This window comes from Oryctolagus cuniculus, chromosome 17, assembly GCF_051225735.1.
Source record: "Oryctolagus cuniculus isolate XC-2025 breed Fujian yellow rabbit chromosome 17, ASM5122573v1, whole genome shotgun sequence".
Taxonomy (NCBI): domain Eukaryota; kingdom Metazoa; phylum Chordata; class Mammalia; order Lagomorpha; family Leporidae; genus Oryctolagus; species Oryctolagus cuniculus.
Window position 1 is genome coordinate 3,090,884 of NC_142883.1, and position 18,883 is coordinate 3,109,766.

An 18,883-nucleotide genomic window follows, 5' to 3' on the forward strand; every position below is an offset into this window, starting at 1 on the left:
GGCCCGTCCACTCCCTGGGGGCAGTCCCCAGGGGACTGACAAAGCACAGGCCTCCTTGACACGCTCACTGCAGCCCGACCTCCGGGTCCACACAGGGCCTCGCGTGCAAACCCGCTGGGGCTGCCTCCGTGAGACTGCCAAGTATGGCGGGAGCCAGCAAGTCCAGGTGAGACAAGGACAGCACACCTGCTCCCGCCGCCAGGTGTGGGCAGGCTGGGCGAGCCAGGCCAGCTGCACGCGGGGGCATCTGTCCAGCACAGGGTCAGAAAGCCCTGTCTGGGCCCCTCGGGCCAGATGGGCTCCCTCACAACTACTCAGGCGTCTCTAACGCGGAGCAGCCGCAGACAGTATGCCAGGGAATGAGCATGGCTGTGTTCCAATAAAACTTTATTTATGGACACAGAAATCTGAATTTCACATACTTTATACAAACCACAAAATGTTCTTTTTTTTCCCCAATCACTTGAAAACATGGAAACTGCTCTTAGCTCACAAGCCATACAGAAACAGGCAGCAGGCCAGACTTGGCCTGTGGCCACTCTACCAAGCCCGACCTTGGTAGACAGAGCAGCCCAGAGACCCTGGCTGTCACCCTGACCACACCCGGGGTGACAGAAGCAAGAGCAGGCTGAGGGGGCTGGGAAAGGCGGACCCACCCCAGCCTGATGGCGCCCAGCAGCCGAGACCTCCCACGGGCTTACCAGCTCCTGTTCCAGAGGACCTGTCCCCAGGTAGAGGGACGCCATCACGACCCGTCTCTTGGCTACTTTTATCTGCCCCTGAAAGAGGAGACACAATCCAGAATTCACATTTCGCCCTTCGGGAGTTCACCGAGAACACATCCCTTGTCCTTGGCGGGAAAGCACACCCCAAGCTGAACAACCCTCTGTCTCCACCAACCAATATTTAAAGCAAGCCCAAAGGGCTGGGTGTTTGGCACAGTGGTTAAGATCTCACTTCAGGGGAGGGAGGGTAGCACTGGGGCACAGCAGATCAAGCTGCCCATCCCATGTGAGCACCGGTTCAAGTCCCAGCTGCTCTACTTTGGATCCAGCTCCCTGCTGGTGCACCCGGGAAGGCAATGGAAGACAGCCTGAGTACTCGAGCCCCTGCCATCACACAGGAGACCCAGAGGGAGTTCCATGTCCATGCTCCTGGCCTTGGCCTGCTCCAGGCTCAGCCCCAGCCATTATGGCCATTTGGGGAATGAAGCCAGCACATGAATATCGATCTCTCTGCTCCACTTCCAATCCAGCTCCCTGCTGGTGCACCTGGGAAGGCACCAGAGGGTGGCCCAGGCGCTTGGGCCCCGTAGGAGAACCAGGGGAGGCTCCCAGCTCTTGGCTTCGGTCTGGCCCAAGCCCTGGCTGTTGTGGATATTTGAGGGGTGAACCAGCAGATGGAGGATCTCTCCCTCCCTCTCTGCCTAAGACTTTCAAATCAATTTCAAAAATGTATTTATTAGAAAGGCAGAGTGACAGAGAGAGAAGAGACGGAAAGAAAGAGATCGTGCATCCACTGGCTCACTAAATGGCCACACGTGCCAGGACCAGGCAGGCTGAAGCCTGGAGCCTGGGATGCCATCGGGCCTCCCACACTGGCGCAGGGGCCCAAGCGCTGGGGCATCGTCCACTGCCTCCCTGGCGCAGGAGCAGGGAGCTGGACCAGAAGCTGTGCAGCCTAACAAGCAGCAGCTAACCCTCTGAGCCACACCCCCACCCCTCCACCTTCACCCCCACCCCAGCTTCCTGCTAATGCACACCCTGGGGGCAGTGGCAGCGACTCAAGTCCTTGGGTCCCTGCCACCCACGTGGGTGATCTGGATGGAGCTCCTGGCCCTGTGCTGGCTGTTGCAGGCACCTGGGGAGTGAACCCATGGATCACAAATCTCTTTCTGTATCTTTCAAATAAGGGGAAAATAATGTAAAAATAAATAAATAAATAAAGCTAGCCCGCCAGCCCAAAGCGTGTATGGTAACCTACCAAATAAACCAGGGGTGGGGACCGTCTAGCCCGCGGGCTGCACACAAGGACCACAAAATCCTCTGGTCTGGCCCAGGCAAGGCAACCACAGACAGGACTGGGAATTCAATAAAGCTACAGCAGCCTGATTTTTTTTTTTTTTATTTTATTTTTTTTTTTTTTACAGGCAGAGTGGACAGTGAGAGAGACAGAGAGAAAGGTCTTCATTTGCCGTTGGTTCACCATCCAATGGCCGCCGCGGCCGGCGCACCGCGCTGATCTGAAGGCAGGAGCCAGGTGCCTCTCCTGGTCTCCCATGGGGTGCAGGGCCCAAGCACTTGGGCCATCCTCCACTGCACTCCCTGGCCACAGCAGAGAGCTGGCCTGGAAGAGGGGCAACCGGGACAGAATCCGGTGCCCCGACCGGGACTAGAACCCGGTGTGCCGGCGCTGCTAGGCAGAGGATTAGCCTATTGAGCCACGGCGCCGGCCCCAGAAGGCTGATTTTTAACCTGATAATGCTGCATGGCCTACAGATGATGCCGTAAGTATCCAAAGGCCCCCGGCAGATAAAACATTCCCCAGCCCTGAAGTCAACATTTATAAACCTTTTTTTTTTTTTTTTTAAGACTCATTTATTTTGAAAGTCTAGTTACAGAGAAAGAGGCAGAGACAGAGAGAGAGCCATCTCCCATCTGCTGGTTCACTCCCCAGATGGCTGCAGCAGCCAGTGCGGGGCCGGAACGAGGCCAGGAGCCAGGAGCTTCTTCCCGTCTCTCACATGGGTGGGAGGGGCCCAGGCACTTGGGCCATCTGCTGCTGCTTTCCCAGGCCATTAGCTGAGAGCTGGATCCGAAGTGGAGCAGCCGGTACACAAAACGGCACCAGCTCACGGGCAGTAGCTTTACCCTGCAAGTCACGATGCCGGCCCCACGCCAGCCAGCCTGCAGGGCCCGCACAGTGCGCGCAGTGTGGTAAGTGCTGCCTGCAACGCCGGCGTACGCTGCCGGAGCACCAGTCAAGCTCGGCTGCTACACTTCAGCTCCAGCTCCTCGCTAACGTGTCTGGGAAGGCAGAGGACAGCCCCAGTGCTTGAGCCTGCACCGCCCGCCTGGACGGAGTTCCAGGCTCCTGGCTCCAACCTGGCCCAGTCCCAACCATTAGAGCCATCTGGGGAGTGACCCAGCAGATGGAAGATCTCTGTCTCTCTCTCTCCCTCCCTCCCTCCCTCTCTCTCTCTGCAACTCTGCCTTTCAAATTAAAATAAATAAATCTTTTTAAAATAAAAGTAGGGGCTGGCACTGTGGCACAGCGGGGACCAGCTCCGGCCTGCAGCGCCAGTATCCCATATGGGTGCTGATTCGAGTCCTGGCTGCTCCACTTCCGATCCAGCTCTCTGCTGTGGCCTGGGAAAGCAGTGGAAGATGGCCCAAGTCCTTGGGCCCCTGCACCCATGTAATGTGAGACCCAGAAGAAGCTCCTGGTTTCAGATCAGCACAGATCTGGCCATTGCATCCAACTGGGGAGTGAACCATCGGATGGGAGACCTCTCTCTCTCTGCCTCTCCTCTCTCTGTATAACTCTGACTTTGAAATAAATATATCTTTTAAAAATCTTAAAAAAGTAAAACAAAACATTCAGCCTAACCCTCCTATAAAACTCAGCACACGGCCAGCACAAAGCAGGAAGTCTGTACACTGACACGGCTGTCCGACATGCTCCTGAGTGACAGAAGCAGACTGCAAGCCAAGGCCCCAGCGCCAGGCCCGCCACGGTGCACCTGCGGGAACACACGCCGGCCAAGCTCCTCCCACCCTTCCTTCCTCACCAGCTGGCCAGAGGGAGCACCTGTGAGGGCGGTGCAGAGTGCACCACTCCCAGCACCGCAGCCCAGGCCAGCCCCCGGACCCTGCCCCAGCTCTGCAGCTCTCGGCAGGCCAGGGCAGAGGTGAGGGCACGGAGAACAGCAGCGCTATCAAATGTTGGCCCCAGAGCAGGCGCACGTGGGAGTGAGGTGCGCGCGGGGCCCAAAGCATGGCTGTGCCTATCGCCCTGTTGAGAAGGAACCTCAGCCAATCCACCCTGTCAGCACAGAAGACAGCCCTCCGACCTGGCAGAGGCATGGACACGCCGTGGCCAAGGGCTCAGGTACAGGAAAGAAATCGCGGCAACTCCCCAAGGTTGCTTCTTCCGTGCGGAGACGACAGTGAGGAGGAGCACCGAGCACGCTGGGAGGCAGTGGGCACAGGCGACAAGGCCTGTCTGCTGCTCACTGCGGGCCCAGGGCGCTGCGGCAAAGGTGCGAGACCAGACAGAGGCATCCCCGCCCCCTCCCCACAGAACAAGGGAAGAAACAGATACGCCACTCCTTGTGATCCAAGCCACAGAAATCTGTCCCGATTTGGTCCAGAGGCAGGGACCGGCCCCTGCGCCCCACCCACCGCAGGCAGATGCACAGCACGGCCAGGCCTCTGGGTCAGGGCTCAGCCAGGGGAGACGCCAAGTCGTTCACCCAGCGCTGATCAGGAGACAGGAGCCGCCTTTGAAAAACACGTGTCTTCATGCCCAGAGAGAGCCAAGTGGGGCAAAGAGTGGGTGGCGGCAGCAGTGGCACCGCTGCACCCAAGCAAGGTGTGCAGGCAGAGAGGCGTGCGTGCGCCCACAACAGGCCGCGGAGGACAGGGGACCAGCTGCACGCACGGGCGCACAGAGAACACACTCTGGGACGCACCGGAGAGAAATCAGGCTGCGTGGCTCCACAGACAGAGGGCAAAGGGAGAGAACACGGGCAGGCATGCAGAGGGAGAGGGCTTCACCTTCCACACCCCCACGCTGGCTCAGCACTCCGCCCGGCTACCGGACCCCCCCCCCCCGACTTTCAGCCCCACGCTCTGCTCACAGGAATGCAGAGTTCGTGCTGTTACACATTACTTCACTCCAATTAGCAGCTTAACCACAAAGACAAGACTTGGCATGCAAACCTGGTTAACATGCTGGAAGCTGAACCCCCCGAAAGGCCAAGTTTGCATCACTACCAGGACAGGGACGGTGCACACTGCAGACAGCGTCGCACAAAGAACCAGGGCCAGGAGACGTCAAGCCAGCATATGTCCCAACTCCCAGTCCCCTCACTTCCGGTGTATCACATCCTCTAAGGCAGCGCCGCTACGCTGAGAGCCGTCTCCGGGGCCAGGAGTCCCTGGTGCAGGGGCCAGGGGAGCACTCCCCCGCAGCCCCCTCCCTGTGCAGGGAGGTGCCGTGGAGGCTGGAGCCCTCACAAGGAACAGGGACTCAACGCGCCCGCAGGAACCCGAGCCCGGGCCTTGTCCTCACGGCTCCCTGCTCTGAGCTACTGCACTGAGACGCCAACCCACAGGGAGGCCTCTGACTGGCGCGACTCGACCACCTGGAAGTGAAACCTAAAAGGCAGAGCGAAAGGACTGAGCTGAGCAGCCACCAGAAGCTTCCAGAACCAAAAGGCCTCAGGACTCCCGGCCGGACTCCCCCAAAACTCTCCCTCAAACTGTCCCCCTTTCCCCTAGACACGGCTTACCTTCATGAGCTCGAAAAACTCTGCCGGGGAGGACAGCACCCTGATGTGGGAACTGGAGACTCCGAACTCTGGAACCAGGTTTCTGATCCACTGGAACCTGTGCACGCCCTCGGGACACAGGCAGCAAGGCGGCGAGGTGATCTGGGGAACCGCGGGGGACAGCAAGGGAGCCAGCAACAGCCATGGCGACCTGGGGGAGGACACACAAGGGCTCACACTCCGCCGGGGAGGACGGTTCAGATTTTCTAGAACAGCTGAAAGGGAGCCCCAGGCAAGCTCTGCCAGAGGGTTTATCCTTCACCCTCCCTCCTCTCGGGACACGAAGGACCCACTGGCTGTGGGCAGACCCCGAGCTCTAAGTGAATCCCAAACACGGACCAAAGTCAGGGCAACCACAGGAACTCACAGAAGCCAGCGCAAGGTGAGTCATGCCACCTTCCAACAAACACACCTCGGGGAGAAGAGCGGGCCAGTGCTGCGGCACCGTGGGCAAAACCACTGCTTGTGTCATTGGCATCACACACAGCTGGGCCGGGTTTGATTCCCGGCTGCTCCACTCCTAATCCAGCTCCTTGCTAACACGCTTGGGAAGGCAGCAGAAGATGGCCCTAGTACTTGGGCCCCTACCAGCCACGCTGGACATCAGGATGGAGTTCATGGTTCCAGGCTTCAGCCTGGCCCAGTCTTGGCTGGGAGTGAACCAGCAGATAGCAGATCGACTGATCCCCACCCCCCCCACACCCCTGGCCCCGTAACTCTTGCCTTTCAAATAAAAAATAAGTCTTTAAAAAATAAGAAAAAAATATGCATGGTAAGTAAAAACATCCCATGTGGTGAAATTTATAAAAAACAAAACAGGGCTGGCGCCGTGGCGCAGTAGGCGAGTCCTCCGCCACCCGGGGAGTGAACCCGCGGACGGCAGCCTCTCTCTCTGGCTCTCCCTCTCAGCCTGTAACTCCACCTCTCATATAAAAATAAAACCACACCAGCCCTGCCTGCAGAGAGCCAGGGAAAGACAGCAGACAAGGTCACTCTGCAGAAGCCTGAGTATCCGGCCGAAGGCCCAGAGGACACACGGGGCTTCTGTCCCAGGAAGAACCCAGAGACTGACTGTTCTCTTTAAGACTGAGATTCGCAGACAAAAGCAGAAGCAGGAAGAGGTCAGAGGTGACACGAAGGGGGGGGTTGCACCCGTCTCCGGCCAGCAGGACTCGACCACACCTCACCCTGGGCAACCCCGCCGTGCACTGAGCACCTGCAGGGCAGGGGCGGAGGGGCTGCACACAGACCCCGCCCTGCTGTGAGCGCCAGTGCTGCGGACAGAGATGGCCTCCACAGGGACTCTGGGGAGAGCACGCGCACACCAGGGCCTGAATGGCCACAAGTTCCAGGAAGATGACCTCACTTGCGTGCTGCGTGATAAAGCGCCAAGTCTTCCCAGGGCTCCTGAGTGTCCCTGCACAGACGCCAGATGGCCCCAGCTGGGCTTCCCAGAAAGCCGCTCGTCTGTCATGGCCGACTCACTGCCAAGAAAACTTGAGTCAATGGTGAAGGCGCTGGCTCTCTGGATCCGAGAAGGCGGCCTGGCCTGGACGCCCACTGCAGAGGTGGAGAAGCGCACTCCCCCACCCCCATCGTCCCTGGGAAAGGTGACGGCACCCACAAAGGGAAGGCCCAGACACCTGAGAAGTGACTGCCCCCTCAACTCCCCAAACTGTGGGCTCTGCTCCCGCCGCACCTGGAAGAGGAGGGGAATCTGTTCCAGCAGAAAGCCACAAGACAACAGGGAAGCTGCACAACCATCTATCAACTGGAAGCCCCCAAGGGGGCCTCGGCGCCAATAATATTCACGAATGAAACAGTGTTCGCAGTGGGAAGCCCTCGGCACCATCAGCTCGCTGCAGCTCTGCCTCAGAGCTTCTCCCCACTTCCTGGAAGCCAGGCCACCAGGCAGGCTGAGACACACCAGCTCCCAGAGGAAGCCACGGGAACACTCCGTGGCACACGGCAAGCAGAACAGGTCAAGTGTCAACACAAGGGGCCGGCGCCATGGCCCACTTGGTTAACCCTCCGCCTGCGGCACCGGCATCCCATATGGGCACCGGGTTCTAGTCCCGGTTGCCCCTCTTCCAGTCCAGCTCTCTGCTGTGGCCCGGGAGGGCAGCGGAGGATGGCCCGAGTGCTTGGGAGACCAGGAGGAAGCACCTGGCTCCTGGCTTCGGATCGGCGCAGCGCCGGCCGTAGCAGCCATTTGGAGGGTGAACCAATGGAAAGAAGACCTTTCTTTCTGTCTCTCTCGCTGCCTAACTCTGTCAAATAAATAAATAAATAAGGTGTCAGCGCGAGCCCAGTGCAGGTCTCGAGCGAGCGCCTGTGACGGGCCGGAAGGTGCACGCAGAAGGGCCGGGCAGTCCGCCCCCCACCACCTCAGCGGCCTCACAAACTGACAGCCCGCCATCACCAAGAACCACCCGAGAGGAAATGCAAATTAGTTACACAACCGACAACAAGGGGAGCTCCCGGGTGACCAGAGACCGCGTTGCGGCCTGCAGGAGGACCAGCAGGAGCGCAGGAACGGACAGAAACCTCCCTCCACAGGGAAAGCCGAGAACCTCACAGGCACACACACCACGTCCACGGGGGAGCGGGCCGCCGGCCGCCTGCACCGGAACCCTCGGGCCTGCCAGGGCCTCGCTCCCAGGGCTGCTGAGGGCCTCTCAGGCTGGCTTCCTGAGGCACCTGGGTACCCACGGGGGTGTCTCACAGGGGCACAAAGACAGGTGGGTCTCAGGGACTCACTAACCTTAAGTGACAATTTCACATCCCTGAAAAGGGAGGCGCTTCGAAGAGGAGCTGAGTGTGGTGACAGTGTCCCCAGTGACGGTGACAGCACACGCCCTGGAGACCACGCGGAGGCTGGGGACACGCTTGGCCTAACTGCAGCGTGGCAGCCACAGAGCGCCAGTGCCCTCGGGCGCCCCGCAGCTGGCTTCGCCCAGCCCTGCTCGGGGCCACTTCTTCATGCAGGCAGCACCCGTGGGGGTTAGTTCCCGGCTCTCTGCAATGGCGCTCCTGGGAGTTTTCCCAGAAAAGGCTCCCCCCACTCTGAGTTAGCAGCAGCCCCCACTGCACAGTAATCCCCAGCCTCCAGGGGCCAACCACCTGCACACGCAGCTCCTCTCCCACCAGGGCGGCGGACTGAGAAAACACTCGTTCCCGGCAACGCTCGGCCCCGAGAGGCAGAGCTGTGGTTACTTCACCAAACTTCGCCGAACAGCAGGGCTCTACGTGTCACATCGCCCTGCAGACAGCTGCCACACGCAGGCCCCGCTCCCGGCATCCTGTCTCTTATCTCTCTCTAGATACCATCTACCCTGCTTCCGGTCCCTGGGAGGAGGTTCTGCTCCTTCCTCTGGAATGCTGGGAAGAGCTGTGAACAGGGCTGGCACAACAGCAGGTGGCGCCCCCCCAGTGCCAGGGACCTAGCGGCTGCGCGCACACCTCAGTATCAACCAAAACAACGCAGAACCATCCTCAGCCTGCGACCCGAATCGTGAAATGTGCCAGAAGCAGCCAGGTCCAGTCACCACCCACCCACAGGACACCTGAGTACAGGTTCCATCCCAGGATTGAAGGCTTCCCACGGAAACTGAACCGAGGAGTGGGCCAGGCCTAAGCACTGAAGACCCTCGACCTGGGGACCCACCCCTCCATCCCCAGGAGGGGCACGGGCTAGTGGGCATGGGGGAGGGGCGGTTTCTTGCCCCCATCTCAGGAGGGACCCCCACGTGTACCGCCCTGACCAAAGAGCAAGCACGTGGGTGCTGCTGTCCCTGAGCCCCTGAACTGGGGCGGCCAGCAGGCAGGCACAGGCAGGGCAATGCACCCCACACAGCCTCCTGAGGCACAGCACGCGGCAGGCTTGAGCTCACAGTAACCAGCAAGCAGACACCAGGAACACACCTACTACGCAGAAGGCACTTCTCCCTCCCGAGGGGAGACAGCTTTCCATTTCTCCCTTTTCTTAAATTTACTTTTTGAAAGTCAGAGTTACAGAGAGAGAGACCCTCCCTCTGCTGGTTCACTCCCCAGGTGGCTGCAAGGGCGGGCGCGGGGCCCAGGCTGAACCCGGAGCCAAGAACTCTCCTCCAGGTCTCCCACGAGGCTGGCAGGGGCCCAAGCACTTGGGCCATCTTCTGCTGCTTCCTCAGGCCATTAGCAGGGAGCTGGGTCGGACATGCAGCAGCCGGACATGAACCGGCGCCCACATGGGATGCCAGCATCGCAGGCAGTGGCTGCACCTGCTATGCCCCGGCGCCGGCCCACTCACCAACATCTTGAAGCTGCACATGTTCTACGCAAAACCACCGCACACCTCGTCCCCCGGACTGGAAGGACGTGCCTGCAGGTCAGCCAGCAAAGACCCCAGAGAAGCCCCCGGGGCGACGTGTCAGCCTCAGGCAACGCCTCCACGCCTCTGCATTTTCTGAGGACACATCAGCTACCCACAAGCCGCAGGACCTGGCTCACTACCGATGGCACACGCGCTGCTGGCCAACTTCTTAGGGTGTCCTGCAAACAGGGAACGTGTGGCCTTGGACCAAGGAGACGGCGGGCAGGAGGAGTGCCTGCATCCTCCACTCCCAAGCGCACAGGAGCACAACACCGCGCCGCGCTCGCCGGGCACACCCAGGGCAGCCGCGCTCGCCGGGCACACCCAGGGCAGCCGCGCTCGCCGGGCACACCCAGGGCAGCCGCGCTCGCCGGGCACACCCAGGGCAGCCGCGCAGCCCCTCTCGGCAGGCGCAGAGCCGTGGTCGGCAGGCCCCAGCACTTCTGAACCCCAAGGAAAATCTGTGCTCCCAGCTCTGCGGCTCGGGTCCCATCCAAAGCTGTCCCAACAACGAAAAAAAGAAAGACAGTTTAAAAAGAAACTGCGCTCTCTGGACTGCAGTATTTTCAGAAACTACTTTTTTAAGAAAAACCCACCCTGCCCTGTCAGTCACACGCGCTGACGAGAACCAGCAACAGTCACAGCGCTTCCTGGCTAACGCAAGAGCCAGACGCAAGGGAGGGAAGTGAGCGGATTCCCGCAGGTTACAGAAGACCCACGGCCGCTGCACTCCCACAGCAGGTCCAGCACAGGAGGCCAGGGCTGCCGGCGCTCGGCTGCACGCTGACCGCAAACTCGCCTCCTGGCTTTGCCAAAAGGAAGTCGTAGATGCGCGCTCACTCCTCACCCCGCCACCCGGCGAGGCCAGGAGTCCGAATCACATGTATAACCCATCCGAGCGCCTGCTGAGAGTCAATCACGTGCTCTGCTGCTCCCGACGGCCCCGGCTGGCCTGACCGCGGAGCGTGATCACACCACCGTGTGCACAAGCGGCACCCACCGGCACGTGTGCCCCAGGCTGGCTCCTCTACCTTTCAAATAATAATAAATCTTTTTAAACATTTAAAAGGAGCTGGTGCTGTGGTGCGGGTGAAGCGACAGCGTATGCGGCCAGCATCCCACACCTGAGTGCAGTTCAGGGCCCGGCTGCTCCACTTCTGACCCAGCTCCCTGCTGATGGCCTGGGAAAGCAGCAGGAGACCCGCAGGCGCTTGGGCCCCCGCAAGCAGGGGATGCCAGAGGCACCGACAGCCACCCAGCGCACCACATCCACCCCTCTAGGATTTGTTTTAACGGAGCAAATGTAAGGCTCAAATCTAGCAAGGAAACCACCGGGATTCCCTCCTTCCCAAGCCCTGGCTGGGCAGGCAGCAGCAGCGGCCTCCGTCCACTCTCCCTGGAAGAGCTGGGGCTGCAGCGGCCATGTCCCGAGCTCCACACGACCGCAGGCCTGAGCCGAGAGCAGGCCCGGTCCTGAGCCCTGGGCAACACGTCTGAGGGCCCCAGTCCTGACAGGCAGAACTCCAGAGCCTGCACGGCTGCCGCCCGAGGCTCACGCCGGTGTCGGAGCCATGGCCACGGTTCCCAGGAGACAGGAAACACCGTCAAGAGCCACAAGTCCAGGAGCTCATGGCTGAAACCGCCAAGGGTCCCCCCAGTCACCCCAAGAGGTCCAACAGGGTCCGAACCAGCCGGGAGACGGCAGCCCGGAGCCCCGCCCACTCCCAGAGCGCCCTGGAGCCCCGCCGCCCCGGCGGCTGCTGGAAGCTGCTGGAAGCTGACGCCTCCATCTGGCCCGAGCCCACTCCGTCCCGTGGACTCATGCACGCCTGGGAGCCTCCAGCTCTGCCCTGGGTGACGGGAAAGCTGTTCACTTTCTCACGTGGGTGCAGTACGATAAGGAACACATCGCCCGAGAACTGTCGGGGTGGCTAGCCCAGCTGTGTGTGACGAGCAAACGGAAGAAGCCGAGGCCGACGCTGTGGCGCCGCGGGTTAAAGCCCCAGCCTGCAGCGTCGGCCTCCCATACAGGTGCACGGGTTCAAATCCCAGCTGCTCCACTTAAGGATCCAGCTCCCTGCTAATGCACCTGGGAAAGCAGAGGAAGGCGGCCCGCGGCCCCAGGCCCCGGCAGCCTCGCGGGAGACCTGGAAGAAGCTCCTGGCTCCTGGCTCTGAGTGGCCCAGCTCCGGCCACTGCCACCATTTGGGGAGTGAACCAGTGGGTGGAAGAGCTCTCTCTGTAACTCTGCCTCTCAAATGAATAAATAAAACCTAAGGGGGGGGGGGGGGACTCCCGAAAGAATCCCTGCTTCCCTTCTTAGCGCTGGCGGCGGCGGCCAGCCTCGAGGTCAGCAGGTGCCCGGCCACTGTTTGCTCCGGAAGGCCACTGCCTGTACAAACTGCCTCGAAGCCTATCTCGCCCGTTACACAACCGCTCACTTCAGTATTTTTCCAGAACACTGGGCCCTGTCAAATTCGTTTAGGAGAAATAAAAAAAAAAAACTTCGAGTGGTTCCTCTCGCGGGCTGACTCAGGATTGCTCCACAGCCCTCCCCGGCAGGATGTGAGCCACGCCGCGGACGCGGGCTCCCGGCAGGCCTGATTCACGCCTGCCCCGCCGCGGGCGCGCAGGGCCGGGACCCCCCTCCAGCACCCCGTCCCGGGGCCCAGGTCGGCGGCCCCTTCCCCGCCGTGAGAGCGGTCAGCACGGGCGGCCTCGGCTGCGCGGCCCGCAGCCGCCCACCCTCCCGGCTCCGGCTCCGGGGGCGGCGGCGGCGCGGACGGGCAGCGCGGACGGGCGCGGGCCTGCTGCGGGGACCCCGGCCCGGCCGGGGTGGGGGTGGGGGCGCCGCGAGGCCCGCGGCCCGCGCTCTCGGCCCCGCCGCCGCTCTCACCTCCTGCGCCGGCGGTCCCGGTTCCTGCCGAGGCGGTCGGACAGGCGCCCCAGGAGCGCGGCCAGCCCGGGCCGACCAGGCAGGAGGCCCAGCAGCCGCCTCCAGAACACCGGGCCCGCCGTCGCGGCCGCCATGGAGACTCGCCGCTTCCGCTTCCGGCGCGCGCGAACTTTATTGGCAGCGGCGGACGCGGACACGGCGGCAGTGCGCAGGCGCGGGGGTCTCGGGGGCTCGCTCGCTCCGCTCCTCAGCCGCTGCCGCCCGCGTGCGGGCCCCTCCACGGCCTCAGTGGGCCCTCAGGCCAGGCAGTGGTCGTGCTGCAGAGGTGTGGTGGGAAACGCAGCCGCCAGGCCTGCGCAGGTGTGCACCGGTGTGCGCATGCGCCGTCCCTGCCTCGCCGGTGGTCCCGGGTGCAGGGAGCCCGCGGGCTCGCCGCCGGCCGTGAAACCGCTCGCCAGGAGGCGGGACTGCCTCGTAGGAGCTGCTGCAGGCTGCGCTCGATGGGCGGGTGGACAGCCTTGTGAGGCGGTCAGCACTGGCGCACGGGCCTGGCTGGGCCAGCGCCTGCCGCCCTGGGGCCCAGAGCGGGCTCCGCACACTCCCGTGGGGGCGGCCTGGGGCTGAGCATCGCACCCGGCACTGCCTGGGTTCCTCGGGCTCCTTTCCGGCTTCCCGCTGGTGCAGACCCTGGGAGGCAGCGGTGACGGCGCCCTCGCCTCCCACGTCGGGGGCCTGGGCTGAGTTCCAGGCTCTCGTTCCGTGCATCTGGCAAGTGGACCACTGGACGCGAGCGGTCGCTTCCTCTCTCAAACAAGAGTTCTTTTGAAAATGTTTTGAAGTTGTGTTTATTTATTTGAAAAGCACAGTTACAGAGAAAGAGGGAGAGACGGAGAGCGGAGAGTTTCCATCCACTGGTTCACCCCAAAATGGCCATAACGGCCAGGGCTGGACCAGGCTGAAGCCAGGAGCTCCATCCGGGTCTCCCACGTGGGTGGCCCGGCCCAGCACTGGAGCCGCCTTCGCAGCTTCCCAGGCGCATTAGCAGGAAGCCGATTCAAACCGGAGCCGTTTGGGATGCCGGGCGGGCCAGGGGTGGGAGATTCCGCTGTCTCTAGCTCTGCCTTTGCAATAAATAAATCGTACAGGGCGGGGCGGGGGAGCCTTGCAGCACTCTGAAAAGCGTGGGGCGCCGCGCTCCCACCCGTGACGTGGGCTGCCTGGCCGCGTCTTGCAGCCGGAGCTGGAAACCAGACCTGCCGTGGGGCAGCATCACATCCGGCCCGCCCGTCCCAGGATGGCGGACACCCCTAGAGCCGCCGCAGAAGCAGCCCAAGGAGACTAAGCACACATTCCAGCGATCAGCATGGGGGCCGTGCCTAAATAAACAGCGGCACCGCAGAACCACATCCTAGAAGGAAATTCAGTGACAGTCTGAAAACCAGATTGGCAGGAGCTGGCACTGTGGCACAGTGAGTTATCACACTGGCATCCCACGGCGGCTCCCACTGAAGTCACAGCTGCTCTCTGCTTCCGATGCAGCTCCCTGCTCATGCACCTGGGGAGGCAGCGGAAGGGGGCTCAAGTCCTTGGACCCCTGCCACCCACGTGGGAGACCCGGATGGATCTCCTGGCTTCAGCCTGGCCCCATCCTGGCTGTTACAGGCATTTGGGAAGTGAACGGAAGATCTTCCTGTAACTCTAACTCTGCCTTTCAGGTAAATAAATCTTTAAAAAAAAATTACCAAAGAGTGGTTGGCTTTGTGGCCTACCAAGTAAAGTCACCGCCTGCAACGCCAGCATCCTATACGGGCACCGGTTCAAGTCCCGGCTGCTCCACTTCCATTCGAGCTCCTTGCTAATGGCCTGGGAAAAAACAGCAGAAGATGGCCCAAGTGCTTTGGCCCCTGCACCCATGTGGGAGGCCCGGAAGAAGCTCCCTGGCCATTTTGGCCATCTGGGGAGTGAACCAGCAGATGCAAGATTCTCTCTCTCTCCCTTCCTCCTTCTTTCTCTGTCTCTCCCTCTCTCTCTGTAACTCTTTCAAATAAATAAACTTTAAAAAAATTTTTTTTATTTGACAGGTAGAGTTACAGATAGTGAGAGAGAGAGAGAGAGAAAGGTCTTCCTTCCGTTGGTTCACTCCCCAAATGGCCACAATGGCCGGAGCTGCACTGATCCAAAGCCAGGAACCAGGTGCTTCCTCCTGGTCTCCCATGTGCGTGCAGGGCCCAAGCACTTGGGCCATCCTCCACTGCCCTCCCGGGCCACAGCAGAGAGCTGGAGTGGAAGAGGAGCAACCGGGACTAGAACCCCGCACCCATATGGGGTGCCAGCGCTGCAGGCGGAGGATTAACCAAGTGAGCCATGGCGCTGGCCCATAAATAAACTTATTTTAAAAATTGCCAAAGACTGGTAGAAGGATTGTCTCCTGTGAAAAGCAAGGAGTGGGGAAGACAGGGTGCCGGTAAGTGCCCCGGATGCCGGTGGTTGCTGTCGCTCCTCAAGAGTTTCCAAATTGTTTACAAGCAGTGAGGATTCGGATTGCTTCAATTGTTCCTTTGAAGTTCAGACAGCTTTACAAACACTAGGTGGAATTTGATTCAGCCCTTCCAAGTTTGAAATGCTTGTCTCATCACAATCCCTAACTTCCAGTAACTGGGGTGAGGGCATCCGTGGCCGGGCTCCACTTTCTCGCAGCGCCTGTCACGTGGTCGTGAAAAAGTCAACAACTGCCGAACGGCCGCGCCGTGGGGCTCGGTGCAGAGCGAGCACCACGTGGGCCGCCCGCGCATCCTGCAAAGAGCTCCCAGCTGCTTTCTGCACTCAGTCTTTGCCAGGGGACGCGTTCAGTGACAAGGACAACCCTGGGAGTTTCCAATGTGAAATAAATCGCAGTCACAGATAACAGATACAGATAGCATAGGAGTCCAGCTAATAAGTATTTACACTTTGGATAAACGGGAAGCCACATGCCCCACATGCCGCCAAGCCCCTGGTTTGAAACAGCTACAGCCCAGTGAGGTTGTGCTGGCCCCCACGACCGACCAAGGCCTCCAGGACTGGCCCAAGGGCACACACACCTGGTGGACACTGAGGGAGTCTTCAGATCGGCACATCCCGGTCTCCTCTCGGCTGAGACACTCCCAGGAGATAAGACGCAGGTGGCTCAGGCGGCCCGCCGGGCTGCACAACTGGAGTTCTCACCTTGGCGGCCCCAGGCAACATCTGTCCTCTGAGACCCTGTGGCCGCCCCCCCCCCCGGAAGCCCACACCCCCGGGGTTCTCCTTCTCGCAGGGGAGGTGCTACAGGGCTACAGACAGGAACCTGGTGGCGGATTCCGTGTCTTCCCAAACGGGACAGGAAACCCATCCTTTGCTGGCGTGGCTGACGTCAGAGGCCACTGCCCCCGAGAGCAGGTCACTCCCCCAGGCAGGAAGTGTCAGGAAATCCTGAACCCTGTGCCTCTGATTCACTCCCTGGACTGAAAATCCTGCCCAGCCAGGCAACGTCCCCCGCCCCCCGCTCGTCTTCGGAGAGAGGGTCCCTCCCAAGCACAGGACGCCCGCACACTCACAGGCATCGGGAGGCGGCAGCCCACCTCCTGCCTCCAGACCCAGGGGCTACTCAGTGGCTCCTGGCACGTGTGCTCTTGGGTGGCAGGGATGGAGCCTGGGCACTAAGGAAGGGCTAACGCCAGCCCCGGGCCAGGCCACCTTGCCCTCTGGGCCTCTCCTTGGTCACGGGGCCCAGCCTCACCAGCCAGGCCCTCTCGCAGCTCCTCAGACTCCTTCCCGCCTCTCCCAAGCGCTGCCCAAACCCTGCCCCTAGAAAGGTCTTCCAGCAACACCGCGATCTGACAGTCCTGTCTGGTTTTGTCTCCCTGCCCCCATCAGGAAGTGAGAAAATGTATTTATTTGTCTGAAAGGCCAAGTTACAGAGAGAGAGAGACAGAGAGAGACAGAGAGAGATCTTCTATCCACTGGGTCACTCTCCCACATGGCTTAAATGGCCAGGACTGGGCTGGGCTGAAGCCAGGAGTCAGGAGCTTCTTCCAGGTCTCCCACGTGGGTGCAGGGGCCCGAGCACTTAAGCCGTCCTCTGCTGCCTTCCCAGGCGCATTAGCAGGGAGCTGGATCGGAAGTGGAGCTGCCGGGACAAGAACGGGTGCTCCTATCGGATGCTGGCATCCCAGGGGGAGGCTGTACCCACTACACCACAGCGCCCGCTGGGCCGTAGGGTCCTGTGTGCCCCGAGCTCCCAGCGGAGGGCCTGGTCACAGAACTGGGCTCCGCTGGAGTTAGGAACGCAGGGCACGAGGCAGTGGCCTCCAGAGGGGCCCGGGTGCAAGCAGGAACCTCTGCTCCGTGCTCTTCCTCCGCGGGCGGGAGCAGCAGTCGCTGGCACTGGCACTGGGTGCTCTCCGCACTGCTGTTTCCTACCCACGTCCAGCCTGGCAGCTCGGGTCCACCTTTTGGGACTGCTTACCTGAGCCTTCAGTCACCCCTCAGGCTGCCAGCCCCTTCCCGGCTTCCTGCTCCCCGGGGTAGCATTCTCCCTGGTAAATGGGTGCTCTGGCCTGGCCCAGTCCCTGATACTCTCCCCACCAAAACCAAGACCTGGGGCCAACGTTGTGGTGCAGCAGGTTAAGCCACTGTTGCCAACACCAGCACCCCATATGGGCGCCAGTTCAAGTCCTGACTCCATTTCCGATCCTGCTCCCTGCTGTGGCCTGGGAGAGCAGCAGAGGGTGGCCCAAGTGCTTGGGCCCCCGCACCCACGTGGGAGACCCGGATGGAGCTCCTGGCCCCTGGCTTCAGTCTGGCCCAGCCTTGGCGGTTGCAGCCACTTGAGGAGTGAACCAACAGATGGCGGATCTCTTCCTCTGTCTCTCTCTCTGTAACTCTGTCTTTTAAAATAAACAAATAAATCTTAAAACTAAGACCTAGCCCCAGCCTCCCTGGCGTGAGGAGACTTCTGTTCACTCCAAGCAGCATCAGCACACATCTTTTTAAAAAGATTCATTTATTTGAAAGGACAACAGAGAGCTGGTTTACTCCCCCGAATGGCTGCAACAGCCAAGGCTGGGCCAGACTGAAGCCAGGAGTCAAACTCCATCCCGGTCTCCCATGTGGGTGCAGGGCCCCAAATATCTGGGCCATCATCCGCTGCTTTCCCAGGCTCACTAGCAGGGAGCTGGATCCGAAGCGGGAGCTGCTCAGTTATGGGTCGCTGATGATGTCACCACCACGCCCGCCCCGGCATTTTCTTAAAGGGCTAAATGACAAATATTCTGCGCTTTGCAGGCCGGATGCTCTCGGGGTACAAAGTAGCAAACACCAGCAACCTGGCTGTGTGCCAATGACGCTTCATTCCCCAGAGCGGCCCCCTGGCCGGCGCACCAGAGTGTGCCAACTTTCCCCGTGGCTCCCCGGCCCTCAAACTGGAAGTGATGAGGTCTTCTGGAACCAGGAGCCCGGGTCTGATGGTGCCGAGGGCTGGCCCGGAGGCGCGAGGTCATTAAGGACAAATCTGCCAATGCTGAAGCTCCCACGGGCACCCTCCCGGGGGAGGGGACGGAGCAGGGCAGGGCTCTCCCGCTGATCATTCAGGCTCTTTCAGTGTGGAAAAGCTCGCCACCCCCGAGACAAAGTGCCTGTTGCTCAACGCCTCCCTCACCACAAAGGCGTCCAGGACTTTCTGGCACTGGGTCAGCAAGAAGCCAGAGCCCGGATTTCTGGAAACGCCTCCGGGGCAGAGCACCCTGGCTTGCTTCTCCCGCCCGCGAGGATAAATGCAGCTCTTGGTTTCAGGGGAATCTCAGCCTCTTGTGGGATGGCAGGCAGCCAGCGCCACCCCGGCGGGGAGCTGCAGGCCTCGTGACAGCGTGGGGAAACACAGCATCCCAGGGAGGCCCGGGCAGCCGGGGCAGGTGGCTGCTGGGGGCGGGGGGGGGCATTGTGTGTGGGGGGGTCCCTGGCAGATCCCTAGCCCGCTGCCCCTCCTCAGCTGCTCCCTGCCTGGCCCCCACATCACTGAAGCCAAAGCAAGAGGCTGGTGTGCCTGGGCTGCATCCAAGTC

General features: G+C 61.1%; 1 protein-coding gene across 4 annotated transcripts in view; it reads right to left on the bottom strand.

Moving 5' to 3' along the window:
* Positions 1-12,999, bottom strand: part of PGS1 (phosphatidylglycerophosphate synthase 1) — a 36,968-nt gene extending 23,969 nt beyond the window's left edge. For 2 of the 4 annotated variants that reach the window (XR_016223472.1, XM_089316692.1), the window contains exons 1-3: positions 12,805-12,999; positions 5,516-5,705; positions 702-779 (exon numbers count right to left, since the gene is read on the bottom strand). Coding sequence is in view for 2 of the 4 variants with exons in the window: in XM_089316692.1 (XP_089172818.1) it covers positions 702-779; positions 5,516-5,705; positions 12,805-12,938 (402 nt within the window). In the remaining 2 variants the exon portion in view is untranslated. Of the gene's footprint in view, positions 1-701; positions 780-5,515; positions 5,706-6,920; positions 7,039-12,804 lie in introns of all 4 variants that reach the window. The other 2 variants (XR_016223473.1, XM_051841566.3) reach the window with 2 other exon arrangements.
* Between the last annotated feature and the right edge of the window lie 5,884 nt (positions 13,000-18,883).